Consider the following 23,404-nt stretch of genomic DNA (forward strand, 5'->3'; position numbering starts at 1 on the left):
AACTACATAACCCACAATGCATTGCTTTATAGAGCTTATACATTGATATGTTGCTTGCCTACCACTGGTACCTGCACCTTCAAAAGGAAGTGTAAAACTTTTACATGCCTTTACCTGCCTTAAACCCACATCCTTATTAAAGAGAAATACTCTCTCGTGTCCCTACACTCAGTAACCGCCGCCGGGTTACACGTCTGTACTGACAGCAAAGTCTCTGTGCAACCGGGCAGGTATTACCCATGGGCTGTGGGTACTAAAATATATATATATATATATATATTGAAAAAAAGACCAGCAACACCGGATCTATTGCAAACAATCAATTATATATTGAAAAATACATGAACAGCCAACGTTACGTTTCGGTCCCCGTCGGGACCTTTCTCAAGGCAACCATGCTTTCCAACCACGTGACCCATTTATACCCATAGTGACCAAACAAACAGGAAATGACATCAGCCATAAAGTGACTATTGCAGTAAAGTGAGCAGTCAATGCTGCAAAGTGATCTGTGCAATAAATAGTAATTGTTGAAATATTAAAAATGAATAATAAGTGCTCAAATACAGAACATGATGTTTAAAATATCATAAAACATTAATAAAGTGACGTAGTGAAACAACCTGTCTCCTATTTAATGTGATATATTACTTTACATCGCATAGTGTGCAGATTACCTGTGTGCATCATGAATTTTACAAGGTGATCCCCCAATAATACATTATTGGTGTACCCTACTTCATATCTCACAGTATATATATATTGCCCTGCACATTATGCCCAGGGGAAACTGGAATAGTTCCCTAAGCCCCGCCCCCTGTTCCCTAAGCCCCACCCCCTGTTCCCCTGCTGATCTGGCTGACTACTTTGTGACTCAAATAAAATGTAACAGTAGTCGCCTGTCCCTCAGCCTGCCTCCTCCCAATCCCACAATCCCCTGCAGCACACGTGATGTCAATAAGGAAAGGGACATCCCAGTGCAATGCATTGTGGGTTTTGTAGTTCCTGCATGCTGTCTGTAAGCTGCAGAGAAGTTGTTACAATGTGTAACATCAATGTTTTAGTCCCTCCTCCCCTGCCAGGATTACAAATGATGCAGAAAGAGAAGAACAGTTTTGCAGCTGGATTTCAGCATATAAACTGGTATTTATTCCTACAGTGATAGGTATATTAGGGGTTTCTGTGTTGTGCCATATTCTTCATTTCTCAGGGTGCCACAGCCATGTGACCTGTGCTCTGATAAACTATCATATAAAAATGGCCATTTAAGAACTCCAAGTTAGCAGGATCAGCGCAAACAGGAAAGCAATCAGGCAACCTGAAATACTGAAAATGAAAAGGAACAATGGTTAAAAGAACAAAACAAATCTCCCAAAAAATGAAACTAAGGGTGCGGGACCGTAGGTACGGGAGTCCGGTAACGAGGGGGATGGAAAGAGGAAGAAGGCTGAGGTTCTGAAGCAATTTTCTTCACAAATAAAGAAGCAGCTAATGAAGGCTTCCCTTTTGAGGTTAAATACAGGTGGTTGGATGACTCAAGAGGAAGTTCCACAGAGATTAGATCATGTAAACAACAGGCTAATGGGTAAACAAAGGTCCAGGGCCTGAAGGTACTTAACCCAGAAAAACAAAGAGCTGTATTTGACAGATTTGAGAGATTTGACATTATTCAAAAGGCAACCTGTTCTCAGCCAGGAAACTCTAAGCCAGTTAGTCTGACACCAGTGATAGGAAAGCTTTTAGTGGGATTTTCAAGGAAACACTTTTAATTTCTTAACCCAATAAGTATGGCAAGTGCCAGAATGGTTTTATCTGCAGTAGACAAACCTAATTCTCTTCTATGAGGAGATGAGCAGATACTAGACCTTGGGGGTACACCGATGTAATTACTGAAGCATAGGATACAGAACCTTCAGAGACAGTTACTGATTAAATAACGAAACATTGGCCTGGAACATAATATTTGTACTTGGACAGAGAAGGCTGAAGGATAGGTTACACAGAGTGGGGGAAAATGGAACATTTTCTCATTGGGCTGGTGTTGTTAGTAGAGTTCACATTGGCTAATGACCTTGAGGTGGACATTGTAAGTATGGTCCCTATCTTTGCTAAACTATAACTTCCATGCAGAATGCTGCCACTTTGCAGAGAGACTTGACTAAATGGAACTGTAATGGGGGTGTCCTTAGCTGAGAAGGATTTGGGGGTATTTGTGTACAACAAGTTGTGTAACTCTAGGCAGTGTCACTCAGTGGCTACTAAAGCAAATAAAGTGCTGTCTTGTATAAAAAGGGCATTGACTCAAGGGATGAAAACATAATTTTGCCTCTTTATAGGTCCCTGGTAAGGCCTCACCGTGAGTATGGGGGGCAGTTTTGGGCTCCAGTCCTTAAGGGCAAAGACATAAGCGATTAGTCACTGAAACTTTTTAAAAAGTCAGTGTGACTAGTAGCAGCAACTTACGCAGTACCCTATGGTGTTACTAAAGTCATGGTGACTAATCGCCCCTGTTCCCCTGCTGATCTGGCTGACTATTTTGAGACTCAAATAAAATTAACAGTAGTGCCCTGCCCTCAGCCTGCCTCCTCCCAATCCCACAATTCCCTGCTGCACACATGTCAATAAGGAAAGGAACATCCCAGTGCAATGCATTGTGGGTTATGTAGTTCCTGCATGCTGTCTGTAAGCTGTGGGGAAGTTGTTACAATGTGTAACATCAGTGTTTTAGTCCCTCCTCCCCTGCCAGGATTACAAATGATGCAGAAAGAGTAGAACAGTTTTGCCGCTGGATTTCAGCATATAAAATGGGATTTATTCCTACTGTTTGAAGCAACAGATTGCAGATAGAATGCAATTGTGAATAGACTCAATGACAAAGTGCCAGTATAGGGGGCGTGGCTAGATAGAATGCTACTGGCGGGATAGCTGCTCGTATAGGAAGTGGGTTAAATGAATAAGTTTGTGCAGCTGATGCAAGGGAGTCACTGAGGAGCAGCAGATAGTCCTGTGCAATGCAAAGCTGGAGCGTTAATGTTGCTGAACTGCAAAATGCAACGTCGGGCCCAGTAAAGTCAATCATTAAAAGCGCAGAGACATCTCAGATACCGAATATGATCCTGCAATGCATTATGCACGGTCAGCACTGCAGGCAATAAACCCACAGTCTTTATGCTATGATAAATATATATATATGGGGGGCAAGGGGCAAAGCGAGTCAGAGAAATCTAAGGAACCCAGCCCTTCTCCTGTTTATTGATTTGTTTGTCTTGACACTTTTGTGATGGATTAAAGGACAAGTCAACCCCCCAAAAAAACATTTTTGCCTAATAAAAGTAAAGATAATTCCAAGTACCTTTCCAATATGTCAATTAAAAAATATGCAGCCTTTTCGTGATGTTTAATGTAATAATATGGTTTGGAACAGTTCCCTAAGCCCCGCCCCCTGTTCCCTAAGCCCCACCCCCTGTTCCCCTGCTGAACTGGCTGACTACTTTGTGACTCAAATAAAATGTAACAGTAGTCGCCTGTCCCTCAGCCTGCCTTCTCCCAATCCCACAATTCCCTGCTGCACACGGGATGTGAATAAGGAAAGGAACATCCCAGTGCAATGCATTGTGGGTTATGTAGTTCCTGCATGCTGTCTGTAAGCTGTGGGGAAGTTGTTACAATCTGTAACATCAGTGTTTTAGTCCCTCCTCCCCTGCCAGGATTACAAATGATGCAGAAAGAGTAGAACTGTTTTGCAGCTGGATTTCAGCATATAAAATGGGATTTATTCCTACTGTTTGAAGGAACAGATTACAGGGATATTAGGGGTTTCTGTGCCAGCCAACAAAATGCACCCCGAGGGATTCCGGATCACAGTAAGTTTATTGTGAAATGCTGGAATCGTTTCCCCCTAGGGAAACACAATACAAGACAATTTGCACATTTGATTTGCTCCCCTTAAATACAATGAGGAGTAGCAGGAGGGGCAAATAAGCGAATCAGTTGAACATGAATATATAGATTTTCCCCCCGGGGCTAGTGCTCAGGAACACACATAATCCCTGCAGATCGACTGCTCCCTCTATGGCTAACGGGGGGGACGATGAGGGACCCACAACAGCCTCTGGTCTCTTCCATTCTGCTAAAACCCAACAGCAGCCTCTTCTCATGTCGCACCTAGAACCAACCCCCAATAGCCCATTTATAGCTAGCTTCTCTTTCTGCTAAAGCCCCACAGCAGTCTCTTCTCATGTAGCATCTAGAACCAACCCCCAATAGCCCATTTATAGCTAGCTTCTCTTTCTGCTAAAGCCCCACAGCAGTCTCTTCTCATGTCGCACCTAGAACCAACCCCCAATAGCCCATTTATAGCTAGCTTCTCTTTCTGCTAAAGCCCCACAGCAGTCTCTTCTCATGTAGCACCTAGAACCAACCCCCAATAGCCCATTTATAGCTAGCTTCTCTTTCTGCTAAAGCCCCACAGCAGTCTCTTCTCATGTAGCATCTAGAACCAACCCCCAATAGCCCATTTATAGCTAACTTTCCTTTCTGCTAAAACCCCACAGCAGTCTTTTCTTCAATAGCCCATTTATAGCTAACTTTCCTTTCTGCTAAAACCCCACAGCAGTCTCTTCTCATGTAGCATCTAGAACCACCCCCCAATAGCCCATTTATAGCTAGCTTCCCCTTCTGCTAAAACCCCACAGCAGCCTCTTCACATGTGGCACCTAGAACCAACCCCCAATAGCCCATTTATAGCTAACTTCCCTTTCTGCTAAAGCCCCACAGCAGTCTCTTCTCATGTAGCATCTAGAACCGACCCCCAATAGCCCATTTATAGCTAGCTTCCCCTTCTGCTAAAACCCCACAGCAGCCTCTTCACATGTGGCACCTAGAACCAACCCCCAATAGCCCATTTATAGCTAACTTCCCTTTCTGCTAAAGCCCCACAGCAGTCTCTTCTCATGTAGCACCTAGAACCAACCCCCAATAGCCCATTTATAGCTTGATTACAGGAACAGAAAATAACATAATTGCTGTAGAAGTGGCTCTGCTAGACATAGGCTTTGTATCTAAAAGCTTTGTACCTAAAGGCTTTGTCCTTCTTTAAGGCTTAACGGACACCCTCAAATCCCATGGACCACATGGACCAGTCCAATTCTCATTGTATGGCTCTTTCTATACCTCCAGGCTGCTCTGCCCACTGGGTCTATTCCAGCCTCACAGCTCCCTGCAAGTGCAAACAACCTCCTACAGAAGTCTCTTCCACCCATCAGCCTCCATTGGGGCCTCCGGCTATAGGGCCATGTGTTTCTCTGGGGCCTGCTTGTGTGCCAGGTACAGGAAGAGGATGCTGGACAAGGCGCTGACCAAGAAAATGACATCGAACCAGCGATGGTAGAAGTTGAACTGGAGCTCCCCTAAGACCTCTGTAATGATGGTCCGGTATTCCAGGGGCATACTCATCCGGATCAGAAGGACGGACGACACAAAGTACATCCCCTAAATGTAAAGCAAGAAAGGTCAACTGAGAGCCCTGAAGCTTCTTATTTACCTGCAGGTCTTAATCTGATTACGTATTATGGTACCGGGGAAAAGAAACCCAAATGAGTCCATAGTATCTTCATTCATCTCCATCAAATCAACATTAGGAACCCACCACAGTATCTATCGGGGTATCCTGAGAATTATCTGGCACAGACAGTGCTCCAATTGTAGTTTAAAGCTTTATAATATACAGTTTGGTCATTCCCTATGGGACTAAAATGTAAATGATGACATCACTAAACACCGTTTATAAGGATATCAGTTATAATCGGAGCTTAGTGAGTAATTTCTGTCACATGACTCACTGAAGCTTGTATATTATAATAAATAAAGTACCCCCTGTTGTAAAATATGAGGATAACAGAAGTCACCTCGGACCTGTATATACCTTTATCTGGTCATGGAACTCCTTGGGGACTTATAATATCCCTATATGTTACAATAGGGGGCACTTTATTCACTATATATTATAAGGAACTCCTCGGGGGCTTATAATATCCCTATATGTTACAATAGGGGGTACTTTATTCACTATATATTATAAGGAACTCCTCTGTGACTTATAATATCCCTATATGTTACAATAGGGGGCACTTTATTCACTATATATTATAAGGAACTCCTCGGGGGCTTATAATATCCCTATATGTTACAATAGGGGGCACTTTATTCACTATATATTATAAGGAACTCCTCGGGGGCTTATAATATCCCTATATGTTACAATAGGGGGTACTTTATTCACTATATATTATAAGGAACTCCTCGGGGGGCTTATAATATCCCTATATGTTACAATAGGGGGTACTTTATTCACTATATATTATAAGGAACTCCTCGGGGGCTTATAATATCCCTATATGTTACAATAGGGGGCACTTTATTCACTATATATTATAAGGAACTCCTCGGGGGCTTATAATATCCCTATATGTTACAATAGGGGGCACTTTATTCACTATATATTATAAGGAACTCCTCGGGGGCTTATAATATCCCTATATGTTACAATAGGGGGCACTTTATTCACTATATATTATAAGGAACTCCTCGGGGGCTTATAATATCCCTATATGTTACAATAGGGGGTACTTTATTCACTATATATTATAAGGAACTCCTCGGGGGGCTTATAATATCCCTATATGTTACAATAGGGGGTACTTTATTCACTATATATTATAAGGAACTCCTCGGGGGCTTATAATATCCCTATATGTTACAATAGGGGGCACTTTATTCACTATATATTATAAGGAACTCCTCTGTGACTTATAATATCCCTATATGTTACAATAGGGGGCACTTTATTCACTATATATTATAAGGAACTCCTCGGGGGCTTATAATATCCCTATATGTTACAATAGGGGGCACTTTATTCACTATATATTATAAGGAACTCCTCGGGGGGCTTATAATATCCCTATATGTTACAATAGGGGGCACTTTATTCACTATACAGGTATGGGATCCCTTATCCAGAAACCCGTTATCCAGAAAGCTCCGAATTACGGAAAGCCCGTCTTCCATAGACTCCATTTTAATCAAATAATTCAGAATTTTAAAACTAATTTCCTTTTTTCTCTGTAGTAATAAAACAGTACCTTGTAATTGATCCCAACTAAGATATAAATAATCCTTATTGGATGCAAAACAATCCCATAGGGTTTAATTATTGTTTTGTTGATTCTTTAGCAGACTTAAGGTATGGAGATCCAAATTACGGAAAGACCCCTTATCCGGAATACCCTTGGTCCCGAGCATTCTGGATAACAGGTCCTATACCTGTATATTATAAGGAACTCCTTGGGGGCTTATAATATCCCTATATTTTACAATAGGGGGTACTTTATTCACTATATATTATAAGGAACTCCTTGGGGGTTTATAATATCCCTATATGTTACAATAGGGGGTACTTTATTCACTATATATTATAAGGAACTCCTCGGGGGCTTATGATATTCCTATATGTTACAATAGGGGGCACTTTATTCACTATATATTATAAGGAACCCCTCGGGGGCTTATAATATCCCTATATGTTACAATAGGGGGCACTTTATTCACTATATATTATAAGGAACTCCTCGGGGACTTATAATATCCCTATATGTTACAATAGGGGGCACTTTATTCACTATATATTATAAGGAACTCCTCGGGGACTTATAATATCCCTATATGTTACAATAGGGGGCACTTTATTCACTATATATTATAAGGAACCCCTCGGGGGCTTATAATATCCCTATATGTTACAATAGGGGGCACTTTATTCACTATATATTATAAGGAACTCCTCGGGGACTTATAATATCCCTATATGTTACAATAGGGGGCACTTTATTCACTATATATTATAAGGAACTCCTCGGGGGCTTATAATATCCCTATATGTTACAATAGGGGGTACTTTATTCACTATATATAAGGAACTCCTCGGGGGCTTATAATATCCCTATATGTTACAATAGGGGGTACTTTATTCACTATATATTATAATGAACTCCTCGGGGGCTTATAATATCCCTATATGTTACAATAGGGGGTACTTTATTCACTATATATTATAAGGAACTCCTCGGGGGCTTATAATATCCCTATATGTTACAATAGGGGGCACTTTATTCACTATATATTATAAGGAACTCCTCGGGGGCTTATAATATCCCTATATGTTACAATAGGGGGCACTTTATTCACTATATATTATAAGGAACTCCTCGGGGGCTTATAATATCCCTATATGTTACAATAGGGGGTACTTTATTCACTATGGAGGTTGGGTATGTAGGGCAATGTCAGACCTAAATATAGTCCTGGTGGCTATGGTCAAGAGCAGGGATCGTCAACCTTTTTAAACCAGATGTAAAAAGTGTTGGTGAACCACACTAGCATGAAGAAAAGGTCTTTGGGGGCCAAATAAGGGCTGTGATTGGCTATTCGGTAGCCCCATGGGGACTACTGGCCTGGAGGATGCTCTGCTTGTGGTAAAACGGTGTCTCTGGGCTTCCAAAACTTGCCTCCAAGCCAGAAATGTCAAAATGGCACCTACTTAGAGGCCACTGGGATCAACATCAAAGGGGGTGGTGAGCACCATGTTGCCCCCGAGCCACTCATTGGGGATCACTTGAGTAACAGCAGCTCCTGCCACTTACCTATCCACAGACAGATTGCATTACGGTGTGCATAAACTGCTCCCAATTAATATACATGCCGTATGGCCAGCTTTAGACAATAATATAAATACAAGAAACTGTGGAAAGGCGACCAAAGAACCTGCTGTGGACAAACATTCATAACGTTCAGAACTTGGGTGTCCCCCCAGGGTGTTATATATATATATATATATATATTAACACTTGAGCAATGGTCGCCAAGCGAGCGAATCTTCTCCCGATACCCCCACCTATGGGTGGGCGATATCGGGAGATTCCAGGCTAATTTGGTTGTTTGGCCCTGGGGCTAAATGATCGAATTATAACGACGGGTATAGGCCAAGTCGGTCCGGGGACTGCATCAACGAGCCAATACGGTCCCCGACCTGACTAGGTTTTTTAACCTGCCCGATCGAGATCTGCCAGATTTCAGGCCAGATGTTGGTCGGTAGTGCCCATACATGGGCCCATTAGCTGCTGAATCGGTCTAAGGGCCCCATATCTGCCGGAATAGCTGGTGGAACAGCCTTTGCATTGCTTTGGTTTTCCAAAGTTGCCTGCAGAAGGAAACATCACGTGACTTCGGAAAATCGAAGTGATCGCGTTTCCACCGGTGACTCCTACTGTTGCCAGTGGAAAAGCATTTCGGAGTGGTTACTATAGCAGAGATCTATCGCGGGCAACTAACTCGCTCCATGGGTCACCACTCTAAACCCCAAAGAAAACTGGTTTCCGCTTGTCCTGCTGCTGCACGGCTGCTGTACCAGTCACTTACATAACAAGCTAGAGAGTAATGATGGCCTTGCAGTTTGCAGCAGCCTTTGCCCTGAACCCGATGCCAGTCAGCAAGGCCACACCAAGGGCCAATCTAATCTCAGCCATTCGAATGTAAGCAGGCACTTGAGGCATTCCATTATCTCAAAGAGAAATATGGCCCCCGAGAAGCCGTATATACATGGAACGGGAAGGGACTCAAAGGGCAAAGAGCTGTTGTACAGAGATAAGTTATAACTGATGTGTCCCCTGACTCCTCTCTATTCAGCTTATAATCATATCTGGTAGGAAGTCTCTCTATCATCCACTCAGGACAATGTGTATATAATCAGTAGGTCAGACTCAGTATAAACTCATACATTCCACTAGAAAAATAATGCATTGGATCGAGAAGTTCTATAGAGAAAAGAATGAGCATTAGCTCTCAATGTCAGGCAGCAGCAGTGAAAGCAATTACAATAATAATGATATAAAGGGGATATTTATACAATATCAATAGCATTGAATAAGTCTTGTTCTTCTGGGAAGAAATGCCTGGCTACAAATGCCCTTTTTTATATGCAGGTACGGGACCCATTATCCAGAATGCTCGGAACCTGGGGTTTTCCGGATAAGGGGTCTTTTCATAATTTGGATCTCCTACCTTAAGTCTGCTAATAAATTATTTAAACATTAAATAAACCCAATAGGGCTGTTCTGCCCCAATAAGGGGTAATTATATCTTAGTTGGGATCAAGTACAGGTACTGTTTTATTATTACAGAGAAAAGGGAATCATTTAACCATTAAATAAACCCAATAGGGCTGTTCTGCCCCAATAAGGGGTAATTATATCTTAGTTGGGATCAAGTACAGGTACTGTTTTATTATTACAGAGAAAAGGGAATCATTTAACCATTAAATAAACCCAATAGGGCTGTTCTGCCCCCAATAAGGGGTAATTATATCTTAGTTGGGATCAAGTACAGGTACTGTTTTATTATTACAGAGAAAAGGGAATCATTTAACCATTAAATAAACCCAATAGGGCTGTTCTGCCCCCAATAAGGGGTAATTATATCTTAGTTGGGATCAAGTACAGGTACTGTTTTATTATTACAGAGAAAAGGGAATCATTTAACCATTAAATAAACCCAATAGGGCTGTTCTGCCCCCAATAAGGGGTAATTATATCTTAGTTGGGATCAAGTACAGGTACTGTTTTATTATTACAGAGAAAAAGAAAACCATTTTTAAAAATGTGAATTATTTGATTAAAATGGAGTCTATGGGAGATGGCCTTTCCATAATTCAGAACCTTCTGGATAATGGGTTTCCGGATAAGGGGTCTAATACCTGTAATGAACTTATTGTGCCAGCAATTCAGCAGAAAAGAAGATGGGGGGCTATTGGGGGCATCTTCAGGGGCATAGATCTTCCTTGCTATAGGGCTGTGGTTGCCCTATAACCCTAAACACAAAGTACATTTCTTCTCTACTTCTTTACTTTAGTTCTTTTTTTAAATGCTCAGTGCAATGTCCCTGTTGTGAGATAGAGTAGCTACCCTGTATGGCCAGAAGGGCAACCTGTAGTAACCCCCACTGAAACACAATAAGGCTGTGGGATACCATATGCTCTTAGTTACTCTGCTGGGACACAAGGCAAAGTCCAAAGATAAAAAGCCACCAGTGGGACACCCCTATAACCCAATGGCTCAATCCCCCCCCCCCCCAGTTCTATACGTTGGAAGCAGTGCTACAGCAGGGTGACCGGTACTCACCATAATCTGGGCCAGCAGTAGCACTATCACATTGGATGACTTGCTGCTGGAAATGGCATAGAAAAACTAAAAAGGAAAAAAAAGCAATTAATCCAGTTTCTCATTTAACTTTCCCTTTAATGCTTTGTTACTGAGGCATATAATTGGTACAGCCCCCTGGGCTGCCCCCAAAAAGCTGCTGCCCTGGGCACTGGCCCTCCGGTGCCTATATATGAATATGGCCCTGCATATACACATACACATATATATATCTGAGGGGGTGTAAAGGACAGTAGCCCAGTGGGCCGGCTATCAAACCTCCATACCTTGGTGAGAGTGATGAGCAAGCCTCTGATAGAAGTGACGATGATGATTCCAACGAGGATGAAGGAGATATGCTGAGACCAGAATTTGACCTGCACAGAACAAATATATTAAACCTCATTTAAAGGGGTTGTTCACCTTCACATTAACTTTTATTATTATGTGGAAAGCGCTATTCTGAGACAATTTCCAATTGGTCTTCATTTTTTATTTGCAGTTTTTTAATTTTTAGCTTTTTTTTGCTCAGCTCTCTCAGATGGGAATTTCAGCAGCTATTTGGTTGCTAGGGTCCCAGTTTAACCTAGCGACCAGACAGTGGTTTGAAAGAGAGATGGGAATATGAATAGAGGAGGGCCTAAAGAGAAGCATAAGTAATAAAAAGTAACAATAATAATAAAACTGTAGTCTCACAAAAGCAGTCGTTTTTTGGCTGCCGGGGTCAGTGACCCCCATTTGGAAAAGGAAAGCAAATAATTAAAAAACTATAAGAAAAAATGAAGACCAACTGAAAACTTGCTAAGAATAGGCCATTCTATAACATACTTAAACCTCTGAGTTAATGGTTAGTATGATGTAGAGTGTAATATTGTGAGACAATTTGCAAATGGTCATTCTTTAACAGTTGTAGTTTTTTTAATTAACTATTTGTTTCGCAGCTCTCCCATTTGGAATTTCAGCAGTTATCTGGTTGCTAAGGTCCAATTTACCTTAGTAACTAGGGAGTGGTTTGAAAGAGTGGCTGAAGTAGGAGGGACTGAATAGAAAGATAAGTAATAAAAAAATAACAATAACAATAGAACTGGAGCCTCACAGAGCAATAGTTGTTTGGTTGCCGGGGTCAGTGACCCCCATTTGAAAAGTTGCTTAGAACTGGCCCTCCTATAACATATTAAAAGTTAGTTTAAAGGGGAACTTAAGGGAGCTTTACTTACATCAAACTGAATGCCCAGATAGTTCACCGTGATCTCTATCCCTCTCGTCACTGGATCCGTCTTCCCGACCCGATCAAACACAATATTAATGGTGGCCTGGAACGAGAGTAAAGACAATGTTTCCCAGGGACCAATCAGCAGTCAGAGAGCAGAATCATTCGGTGGATAAGGAACCAAGTAAAGGGGAAACTCACCATAAAGATCTTCCATACGCAGTAAATGGAGAAGAAGTAACCCAGGAAGTTGAAGTATTTGCCTTGGAAGGTCTTGGAGTATTCAATGCGCTCCTGGAATAAAGGGGAAGTTTGAACCCACAAACCCAGGGCATTATAAGTGGGGGAGTCAGCTGGCTGCCTAGGGTGGGCGTGCACAGCTCCCTGGAAACCACTGAAGGGGTTGTTCACCTTTAAATTAACCTTTAGCATGATGTAGAGGGGCTATTCAAATTGCAATTGGTCCTCCTTTTTTTTTGTTATTTGTGGCTTTTGAGTTATTTAGCTTTTTGTTCAGCAGCTCTCCTGTTGTGGAATTTCAGCAGCAATCTGGTTGCTAGGGTCCAATTTAACCTAGCAACCAGGCAGTGGTTTGAAAGAAAAATAGAGATGTGAATAGAGGAGGGCCTTAATAGAAAGATAAGGAATAAAAAGTAACAATAACAATAAAACTGGAGCCTCACAGAGTTATAGTATTTTGGCTGCCGGGGTCAGTGACCCCTGGAAACAGTCAAAAGAGGAAGGCAAATAATTCAAAACCTATAAAAAAAAAAATAAAGCAATGAAAAGGTTGCTAAGAACAGGGCGTTCTATAACATACTAAAAGTGAACCGCCCCTTTAAGGGATGGTAAGCGATAAATATCAGGGTCTCCAGTGACTCCCACCTTAGTGGCGTGCAGGTCGGCCGTCTCCAGGAACAGCTGTCGGCTCAGCTCCTCCAGCGCATCCACTTCCTGCTGAATCTGGGAGAGGTCTGGGAGATGGCAGATAGAGTAAAGGAAGAAAGGGCGGCACGGCCAATGGCACAGAGTCAATTTACTTATGAAATAAAACCAGCGTTACCGAATGGCTCCTTTAAAAGGAGACACTACGGCTGCTTTAGCCCCACCTCCACTCCAGCTATAAAGAGCCAAAACACCATGGCTACCGGCCAATCATCGCACAGAACACACAGAAAGAACATGAAGGATACTTTCACTGACTGGCGCAGAGGAGGTGACACTTTTTATCATCCCCCAGAATCCACTTGGCTTGCTGTGCTCCTCCCCCCTCTGGAACATGTTCCTCCGGAGTGCTGCTATCCTGCAGAGAGAGGGCAACTGTGAGCGTTTAATCTCCAAAGGTACCACATTAATTAACTAATTCAAATATTTCAACCAACAAGTTGACCAAGTTAGCTTTTTCCATGTTGGCAGGGTGTGCCGCCTACACATTAAAGGGGAACTACACCTTTCAATACAAAATGTGTTAAAGAGCCCCACACAGAAACCCCTAATATCCCTATCCCTGTAATCTGTTCCTTCAAACAGTAGGAATAAATACCATTTTATATGCTGAAATCCAGCTGCAAAACTGTTCTACTCTTTCTGCATCATTTGTAATCCTGGCAGGGGAGGAGGGACTAAAACACTGATGTTACAGATTGTAACAACTTCCCCACAGCTTACAGACAGCATGCAGGAACTACATAACCCACAATGCATTGCACTGGGATGTTCCTTTCCTTATTGACATCACGTGTGCAGCAGGGGATTGTGGGATTGGGAGGAGGCAGGCTGAAGGCAGGCTGAAGGACAGGCGACTACTGTTACATTTATTTGAGTCACAAAGTAGTCAGCTGGATCAGCAGGGGAACAGGGGCGGGGCTTAGGTAACAGGGGGCGGGGCTTAGGGAACTGTTCCAAACCATATTATTACATTAAACATCATGAAAAGGCTGCAGATTTTTTTAATTGACATATATTGAAGTTGTCTTTAGGTGGAGTTCCCCTTTAATATGGAATGTGCTGTACCCTTCTAATGGTAGAGAGTAGGGGTAACCAAGTGATGGGCCCAAGGCTGCAGGGCAAGTTATGGCATTAGGAGTTCCAGGCCTGGGGAGTTAGCGCATTGTGCAAACAGGGCAGAGGTGCGGCCAGATAAGGGATTTCTCAGGGACACCGTGTATCTAGAACACAGGTACCATTCCCCACATTATCTGCACGGCTCGGTATCAAAGTCTCTTGGCTGAGACTTTGTTTAAGTGTTACAGAAGCTACAGAGTCAGAAGACTCATTCTTCCCCTCCCTTATCCAGTTTGCATGTCAGCATGTTCATATGCATACTAATGAGGCTAATTGCACCTCTATCACCCTCATCATAAAATAAAAACTATTGGCAGCTGCTGCCCTCTGCTGGCAGTACATGGGTAATACCGCCGCTAGTCTGGTTGGACTTGTGCCAGTTCTAAAATGCTTTTTGAGGTTAAGAAATGCACAGACCTACAGACTGACAGTAAGGGGAGCTGTAGAGGGTATTTAAAAATCATGAATATGATTCATAAAGCTTATTGATACATTTAACTTGCCCTTTACAGAGAATTATCCAGCCCCGGCTATCAATGAGGAGTGCAGTGAGGATGCAAGAGGGCTTTAACTGGTTACCCCATAACAGTAATATATTAGGTTACCTTTATAAGGCAGTCGGGGTCATTTTTTAAACACTGGGCAAATTTGCAGCTAGGCAGTTACCCATGGCAACCAATCAGATGTTTGATTTCCTTTTGCTTCTTGCAGCTATCACTGATTGGTTGCTATGTGTTACTGCCCAGGTGCAAATGTGCCCAGTGTTTAGAAATGAGCCCCCAGTACATGACCTACTTTACTATGCCTAGTGCATTGCCTGGGGGCCCTCAAGCCCTTACTCTGGGGCCCCCAACTGCCTCCTTAAAGCTCTGACAAATCTCACTCAATCTGGGTATATAGAGTTTTCTGCTTTTAGGCGATAGCTATAACGACCTGCCATTGGATTGCAGAAGCTTTTGAAGAAAACCCCCAAATAGAAAGTGCAAGCCAATCAATGGGGCTGTTTATTGGGTGGGGGGCTGTTTGGGCCTCTGAGTACTTGGAATGGCCTATGATGAGTCCCAATTCAGACCCAGTCACCATCATGTTGGCGAACGCAAACCTTTTCTTCTTGCTGACGATCATGTCCATTGTTTGCAGCAGTCGCCTCTCCAGCGCCAAGATATCGGCGTCGGTCACGTTCCTGTAATGCAATCACATGACCCTATGAGCGGAACAGCTGAGAAGCAAAGTGGCTTTTGGGGTTCTGGTTTCGTTACAGCACCCCCTGCAGGAAGCAAGTGGCGGTACTTACCTCAGGAAGTAGGACATGTAGGTGTAGGGGCAATTCACGGCACCAAACCCAGACAGCAGAGCCATTAAGGTCACTCCGATGACTCCCACCCGGCTGATCAGCTGCTCTATAGAGAGGATTCCTGCAAGAAAGCGATCCCTTAGGCTTCTGCTGGTCAGAGAGCAGCCAAAATCCTATAACAATTTTATTGTTACGCTTTATTCCTTATCTTTCTATTAAGACCCTCTCCTATTCATATACCAGTCTCTAATTCAAACCACAACCTAGTTGCTAAGGTAATTTAAGCCCGAGCAACCAGATAGCTGCCGAAATTCCAAACTGGGTTTTGTTACTTTATATTCCTTATTTTTCTATGCAGCCCCCTCTCCTCTTCATATATCAGCCTTTCATTCAAACCACACCCTGGTTGCTAAGGTAATTTGGATCCTAGCAACCAAATAGCTGCTGAAACTCCCAGCTGGAAAACTCCTGAACAAGAACTAAAAAAATAAAAAAAACACAAATAAAAAATAAGACCAATTGCAAATTGTCTTAGCATATTACACTCAACATCATACTAAAAGTTAACCTGAAGTCACGGTCAACTTTTAGTATGATGTGGAGAGTAATATTCTGAGGCAATTTGCAATTGGTCTTCCTTTTTTATTTTTAGTTTTTTAATTATGTCAGTCTCTGTTTGGCAGCTCCAGCTGAAAGTTTCAGCAACTATTTGGTTGCTAGTATCCAAATTACCATAGTAACCAGGGTGTGGTTTGAATGAAAGACTGGTATATGAATAGGAGAGGGGCTGAATAGAAAGATAAGGAATAAAAAGTAACAATAACAATAAAACTGGAGCCTCACAGAGCAATAGGTTTTGGCTCAGGGGTCAGTGACCCCCATTTGAAAGAAGGTAATAATTGAAAAACTATGAAAAACAAATAATAAAGACTAATTGAAAAGTTGCTTAGAATGGTGGTGGAATAAATCACCCAACTCCAGGCTCAATTTCAGATCACCCTGGGGGCAGTGAAATCCAGCCCTGTAGGGTCTCTCTATGAAAGCACAGGGCCCTAAATGTTTTTCAAAGGGATCTCCATCCCTTATATTAATAGCAGCATCTCTCTGCCTGTTTATTTTCTTGGCAGTGCCAGTTCTGACTCCTGATCAGCAGGCCTAGAGGAGAATTGACATCTGCTACTTTGTTTCATGAGTCAGAACCAGAGAACAGAATGGGATAAACAAAGCTTTCAAGGCCAAGTACAAATACTTTCAAGCCGCTAAAAGTTGTCACTAAGGGGTATATTTATCATGCTGTGAAAAAGTGGAGTGAAGCATTACCGGTGATGTTGCCCAGGGCAACCAATCAGCAATTAGATTTCAACAGTTAGAAAACCAAAGCAAAGCATCTGATTGGCTGCTATGAGAAACATCACTGGTAATGTTTTACTCCACTTTTTACGCAGCATGATAAATATACCTCTAAATGTATATTGGAAAGTTGCTCAGAATTACATTTTTTTTTTTTTCATTCTGCAAAAACGGTTGGGTGAAACTTCCCCTTTATATGAATAGGGATTTATTATATGTATGAATGAAGCTTTACGCTCAGCAGCAGCCAGAATTAAAGATGAGCGCTTGTCACGGCAGCAACCCCTGTCCACCCCGTATCGTGGGCAGACGTACCATGCTTGGGGCTCAGGATGGGGAACGGATCCCCCAGTTTCCAAAAGAAATACATGAACGTCAGCCATACTGTGCAGGAGAAGAGCAGCCGCTGCCGGTGCACTGGGGAGAGAAGAGAAACAAGGCGTTACTATGGGGTCAGGGCTGCCAAACTCACTGTTATTGTTACTTCTTATTGCTTATCTTTCTATGCAGCCCCTCTCTTATTCCTATTCCCCACTCTCGTTCAACCACTGCCTGGTTGATTGGGTAAATAAGACCCTAGCAACGAGTTCGCTACTAAAGAGCTGCTGAACAAAAAGCTAAATTAACTAAAAAAAACAAAACAAAATACAAAATGTAAAAAATGAAGACCAATTGCAAATTTTCTAGAATAGCACTCTCTTTCTCACTCTATAAGATACTATAAGTGAATTCAAAGGGGAACTACCCCTTTAATGCTGATTGGTCACATTAGGTTACTGAGCTGCATCAACAAAGTAACTGTTTATGATACTTTATAAAATGTAGCAGATTTTATAACAACACTTAAATAAGGGCTCTACACATTTTGCTACTGTTTCCTTGACCGTGCAGTGAAAAAAAAAAAAAAATACAAATAACAAGAATACAATCAAAAGAAAACTACAGGCCCCACATAACACAGAAACCCCTAATATCCCTATCCCTGTAATCTGTTCCTTCAAACAGTAGGAATAAATCCCATTTTATATGCTGAAATCCAGCTGCAAAAGATTTTTCTCTTTCTGCATCATTTGAAATGCTGGCAGGGGAGGAGGGACTAAAACACTGATGTTACAGATTGTAACAACTTCCCCACAGCTTACAGACAGCCTGCAGGAACTACATAACCCACAATGCATTGCACTTGGATGTTCCTTTCCTTATTGACATCGCATGTGCAGCAGGGCATTGTGGGATTGGGAGGAGGCAGGCTGAAGGCAGGCTGAGGACAGCTACTACTGTTACATTTGGAGTCTCAAAGTAGTCAGCCAAATCTTACTTTTCCTTTATTTTACTTTTTTTAAATGAGCTGTTTTCAAATATATAAGGTCTTAACGCCTGTCCTTCTCTGCTAACGATAATGATAATCACAGTGATAATTACCTTTGTAGGAGGCGCTTGCAAAGGAAAACAAGTTAAAAAAAACTCAGTCTAGACTAAACAGCAAAAGCACCCACAATAGCTATTTGCTCCTCCTAAATAGAGGGAACAAGGATTAAAGATTTGGATGGGTGTTAGAGCTCGGGACTGCTCAATAGCAGCACAGAACCCTACCACCCCATTGAACAAAAATACGCTGGAATGCTTAAAGCAACTCAGCCTATTAGGACACATCTGCACAGGGTCAGACTGGGCCAGTGGGACCCTGGGAAAAAAACTCAGTTGGCAGTGCCAACCCAGACCCAATCCCCTACTGACCTCCCTCCACAGATCGTGCCCAGTTACCTATGAGATATGTGTGCTCAGGGGGAGAGGCCATTCCGACCCTGCAGGTATCTTCTTTGAACAAGTTGCCAATGGCTACTGACCAAAGGCAGCATACACTTTGGGTTTCAAGCAGAGCGGTTACGTGGATCTACTCCCAACCCGACACATGCCCAGTAATATTGCTCCATGGATAGGTAGGTACTCACACAGTCGGATATTGCTCACCACAAAGTAGCCGATGTAGAAAGGCACCACAAACACCAGGACCAGTAAAATCACACACAAGTTCAGCTTCCAGTGAAAGTAACGAGAGCTGAAGGGGGGGAAATTGACCAAAAAAAGTTTATTAAACAATTATATAATTCATAGAATTCAAATATTTATAAGGCTATTAAATATATGGATAATTTCTTATAAATTAATACAGTAATCCAATTAATTTGCCAGTGTCAAACTTGGACAAAGGTGCCCCATTTCCTTACTGTAATGAGTAATAGCTGATCAGTCTATGGGCAACTTTGCAATATACATCAGTGAATAATATGGTTTGGAACAGTTCCCTAAGCCCCGCCCCCTGTTCCCTAAGCCCCACCCCCTGTTCCCCTGCTGATCTGGCTGACTATGTTGAGACTCAAATAAAATGTAACAGTAGTCACCTCCCCTCAGCCTGCCTTCAGCCTGCCTCCTCCCAATCCCACAATTCCCTGCTGCACACGTGATGCCAATAAGGAAAGGAATATCCCAGTGCAATGCATTGTGGGTTATGTAGTTCCTGCATGCTGTCTGTAAGCTGTGGGGAAGTTGTTACAATGTGTAACATCAGTGTTTTAGTCCCTCCTCCCCTGCCAGGATTACAAATGATGCAGAAAGAGTAGAACTGTTTTGCCGCTGGATTTCAGCATATAAACATGGTTTTTATTCCTACTGTTTGAAGGAACAGATTACACTGACATTAGGGCACATACCTGCTGTTTAAAAGGCCCAGAATCTCAAAGATGATAAGTTCGAACATGGTGCAGGAGAAGGCAAAGGTGACTGAGAAGACGACCTGCACGACATACTGACGGACCTGCGGAAGAACCCAACAGAACCAGCATTAGCCCAGCTGCTGCCACCCTAAACCTCCCCCACCCCTTTCCATTAGATCAGTACTAACCTCATAGTCTTTAAACAGCTGCCGCATAAAAAACAGCCACCCAAAGCCGAAAAACAGCAGCTGTGAAGACACAAAACAAAGGTTCTCAATTTGGAGTCCAATAGAGAAATAAAGAAAATCCAAATAAATCCAAATAAACCTTCCTGCTTGTGAAGAAGCACCACTGAATGAAAATGTGAGCAGCTAGGCCAGTAAATGACTAGTTATTATGCAATATGTAAGTACATTCATTGCTAAATAGAGAATATTATATTATACATATATATATATATGAACACAAATGTTCATTACTTATCCTATTTTTGCTGAAGGCTGGCAATATATGGGTTGCTATGGGTTACTGCTCCTTGGCAAACTCAGAGCCTTTTATTACATAATTACATAAATCTCTCCAACACCCACTTTGCAAACAGTGAAACTGGGCAGTATCCCAATGTAACTAACAAAAAAGTCTCAACAAGCCACTAAAAAGTTAACAATTTTATTTCAATCCATTAAAAACATAAATAACCCCATTACAGATATGGCTTATAACTGTAATGGGGTTATTTATGTTTTTAATGGATCGAAATAAAATTGTTAACTTTTTAGTTGCTTTTTGAGACTTTATTTCTTAGCTGCAATGTCCCTCAGTGATCACTAGAGGGAGCTCTCTATATGCCACACATTATAATGTTAATTTTTCTTATTTTTCTTCTGTTTCAAAAAATTTCTTTTTCTGGAGTTTTTAGTATCCCAATGTAACAAAAGAGTAAAAACACTTTTCAACCAGCTACAGAACAATGAAAGCAAAAAATGTGATTGGTTGCTATAGGCGATTGCCCAGGTGCAAATTCAGTGGGGGTTTTTCTCCTTCCTTTTAAACAGCCTTTTGTGGTGTTAGAGCAGACCTGCCTATGGACAGATTTTGGGGATTTGCTCAGCAGTGTCCCACTATGCCTCAGATATTGGGGATTATGGGTTTTTTTCCTCTGCTTTGTGGTAGAACCTTGGTTTATCTACAGACTTACCTGGGAGATAACCATCAATACGGAGTCAATGAGGAAACTCATGGCAGCAAATCAACTTTAATACCTCTGACGACAATCCTTGAAACAACCTCATTAATTTGCTATAGCCCAGATTGGTGCTGGGATAGCCAAGCCCTGGGTCAGATTGGTGCCGGGATAGCCAAGCCCTGGGTCAGATTGGTGCTGGGATAGCCAAGCCCTGGGTCAGATTGGTGCCGGGATAGCCAAGCCCTGGGTCAGATTGGTGCCGGGATAGCCAAGCCCTGGGTCAGATTGGTGCCGGGATAGCCAAGCCCTGGGTCAGACTGGTGCCGGGATAGCCAAGCCCTGGGTCAGATTGGTGCCGGGATAGCCAAGCCCTGGGTCAGATTGGTGCCGGGATAGCCAAGCCCTGGGTCAGATTGGTGCCGGGATAGCCAAGCCCTGGGTCAGATTGGTGCCGGGATAGCCAAGCCCTGGGTCAGATTGGTGCCGGGATAGCCAAGCCCTGGGTCAGATTGGTGCCGGGATAGCCAAGCCCTGGGTCAGATTGGTGCCGGGATAGCCAAGCCCTGGGTCAGACTGGTGCCGGGATAGCCAAGCCCTGGGTCAGATTGGTGCCGGGATAGCCAAGCCCTGGGTCAGATTGGTGCCGGGATAGCCAAGCCCTGGGTCAGATTGGTGCTGGGATAGCCAAGCCCTGGGTCAGACTGGTGCTGGGATAGCCAAGTCCTGGGTCAGATTGGTGCCGGGATAGCCAAGCCCTGGGTCAGATTGGTGCCGGGATAGCCAAGTCCTGGGTCAGATTGGTGCTGGGATAGCCAAGCCCTGGGTCAGATTGGTGCCGGGATAGCCAAGCCCTGGGTCAGATTGGTGCTGGGATAATCGCTGCCATGGTCGATCTCGCCATTCATTAGCCCTGTCTAAGGGAAGAAAAACAAGATTTTAGATGTCTTTTATTAGCAATGGGAAAATGTGAAACAGGGAGAATAAAGTCAGTCTCTTTGTGCCAAATCCTTCAGCCCGGGGTGTAAATATAGAAGGGGCCCAGGAGGTGCATAGGGGCACAGAGGGTACATAGGGGCCCAGGGGGTACATAGGGGCACAGAGGGTACATAGGGGCCCAGGGGGTGCATAGGGGCCCAGGGGGTGCATAGGGGCCCAGGGGGTGCATAGGGGCCCAGGGTGTAAGTATAGAAAGGGCCCGGGGGTGCATAGGGGCTCAGGGTGTAAGTATAGAAAGGGCCCGGGGGTGCATAGGGGCCCAGGGTGTAAGTATAGAAAGGGCCCGGGGGTGCATAGGGGCTCAGGGTGTAAGTATAGAAAGGGCCCGTGGGTGCATAGGGGCTCAGGGTGTAAGTATAGAAAGGGCCCGGGGGTGCATAGGGGCCCAGGGTGTAAGTATAGAAAGGGCCCGGGGGTGCATAGGGGCCCAGGGTGTAAGTATAGAAAGGGCCCGGGGGTGCATAGGGGCTCAGGGTGTAAGTATAGAAAGGGCCCGGGGGTGCATAGGGGCTCAGGGTGTAAGTATAGAAAGGGCCCGGGGGTGCATAGGGGCTCAGGGTGTAAGTATAGAAAGGGCCCGGGGGTGCATAGGGGCTCAGGGTGTAAGTATAGAAAGGGCCCGGGGGTGCATAGGGGCCCAGGGTGTAAGTATAGAAAGGGCCCGGGGGTGCATAGGGGCCCAGGGGGTACATAGGGGCACAGAGGGTGCATAGGGGCACAGGGTGTAAGTATAGAATGGGCCCAGGGGGTGCATAGGGGCCCAGGGGGTGCATAGGGGCACAGAGGGTGCATAGGGGCCCAGGGGGTGCATAGGGGCCCAGGGGGTGCATAGGGGCCCAGGGGGTGCATAGGGGCCCAGGGGGTGCATAGGGGCCCAGGGGGTGCATAGGGGCCCAGGGGGTGCATAGGGGCCCAGGGGGGGGGGGTCAGTATCAACATATATTTATTTATTAAGAATATCTCGTTCCCAAAGTTTAAGGAGCCCTAAAGTGATTTTGTTGTGACTTCTACATAACCCACTGCATTCAGCATTTCCCTTATTCTATTTCCCAGCATTCCCTGCAGCCAAAAGCCACTCCCACTGTGCCCTAATATTCCACTAATATTCCACTCACATTGCCACGTACTCTGCTCCCTGTCTCCCCGCACATTACTGGTGCCGCCCTGCTCTCAGCCTCTCCCCCTCACTCCCCCAGCAGTGCCGCTACCTGAGCCCCCGGATATACCTGCCCTACAGTCCTCTCAGCCGGCAGCAGCAGCTCACACTTCCAGGGACAAATCATCTACAACCTGATTGGCTCCTGCCGCTGACCCGTCACACTCTCCGCGCATTGCACTTTG

General features: G+C 43.7%; 1 protein-coding gene across 4 annotated transcripts; it reads right to left on the reverse strand.

Annotated features, from left to right (window-relative positions):
- Nucleotides 1-3,851: 3,851 nt before the first annotated feature.
- gpr89b (G protein-coupled receptor 89B) lies at nucleotides 3,852-23,382 on the reverse strand. 4 transcript variants are annotated; one of them, XM_004918219.4, is made up of 15 exons: nucleotides 23,290-23,382; nucleotides 21,080-21,981; nucleotides 20,070-20,129; nucleotides 19,879-19,982; nucleotides 19,120-19,226; nucleotides 17,483-17,584; nucleotides 15,818-15,938; nucleotides 15,626-15,706; nucleotides 13,653-13,762; nucleotides 13,345-13,433; nucleotides 12,661-12,753; nucleotides 12,467-12,562; nucleotides 11,537-11,626; nucleotides 11,232-11,297; nucleotides 3,852-5,490 (listed from the first exon to the last, which is right to left on the reverse strand). In XM_004918219.4, the coding sequence occupies exons 2-15, from the start codon at nucleotides 21,119-21,121 to the stop codon at nucleotides 5,284-5,286; spliced, it is 1,368 nt and encodes a 455-aa protein (XP_004918276.1). In that variant the 5' UTR covers nucleotides 21,122-21,981; nucleotides 23,290-23,382; the 3' UTR covers nucleotides 3,852-5,283. The 4 variants fall into 4 exon arrangements, with proteins under 4 accessions (XP_004918276.1, XP_004918277.1, XP_012826665.1 ...); XM_004918220.4 differs by having other exon boundaries at nucleotides 23,272-23,359; XM_012971211.3 differs by lacking the exon at nucleotides 23,290-23,382 and adding an exon at nucleotides 23,191-23,209.
- Between the last annotated feature and the right edge of the window lie 22 nt (nucleotides 23,383-23,404).

Source organism: Xenopus tropicalis, chromosome 2, assembly GCF_000004195.4.
Source record: "Xenopus tropicalis strain Nigerian chromosome 2, UCB_Xtro_10.0, whole genome shotgun sequence".
Lineage (NCBI taxonomy): Eukaryota > Metazoa > Chordata > Amphibia > Anura > Pipidae > Xenopus > Xenopus tropicalis.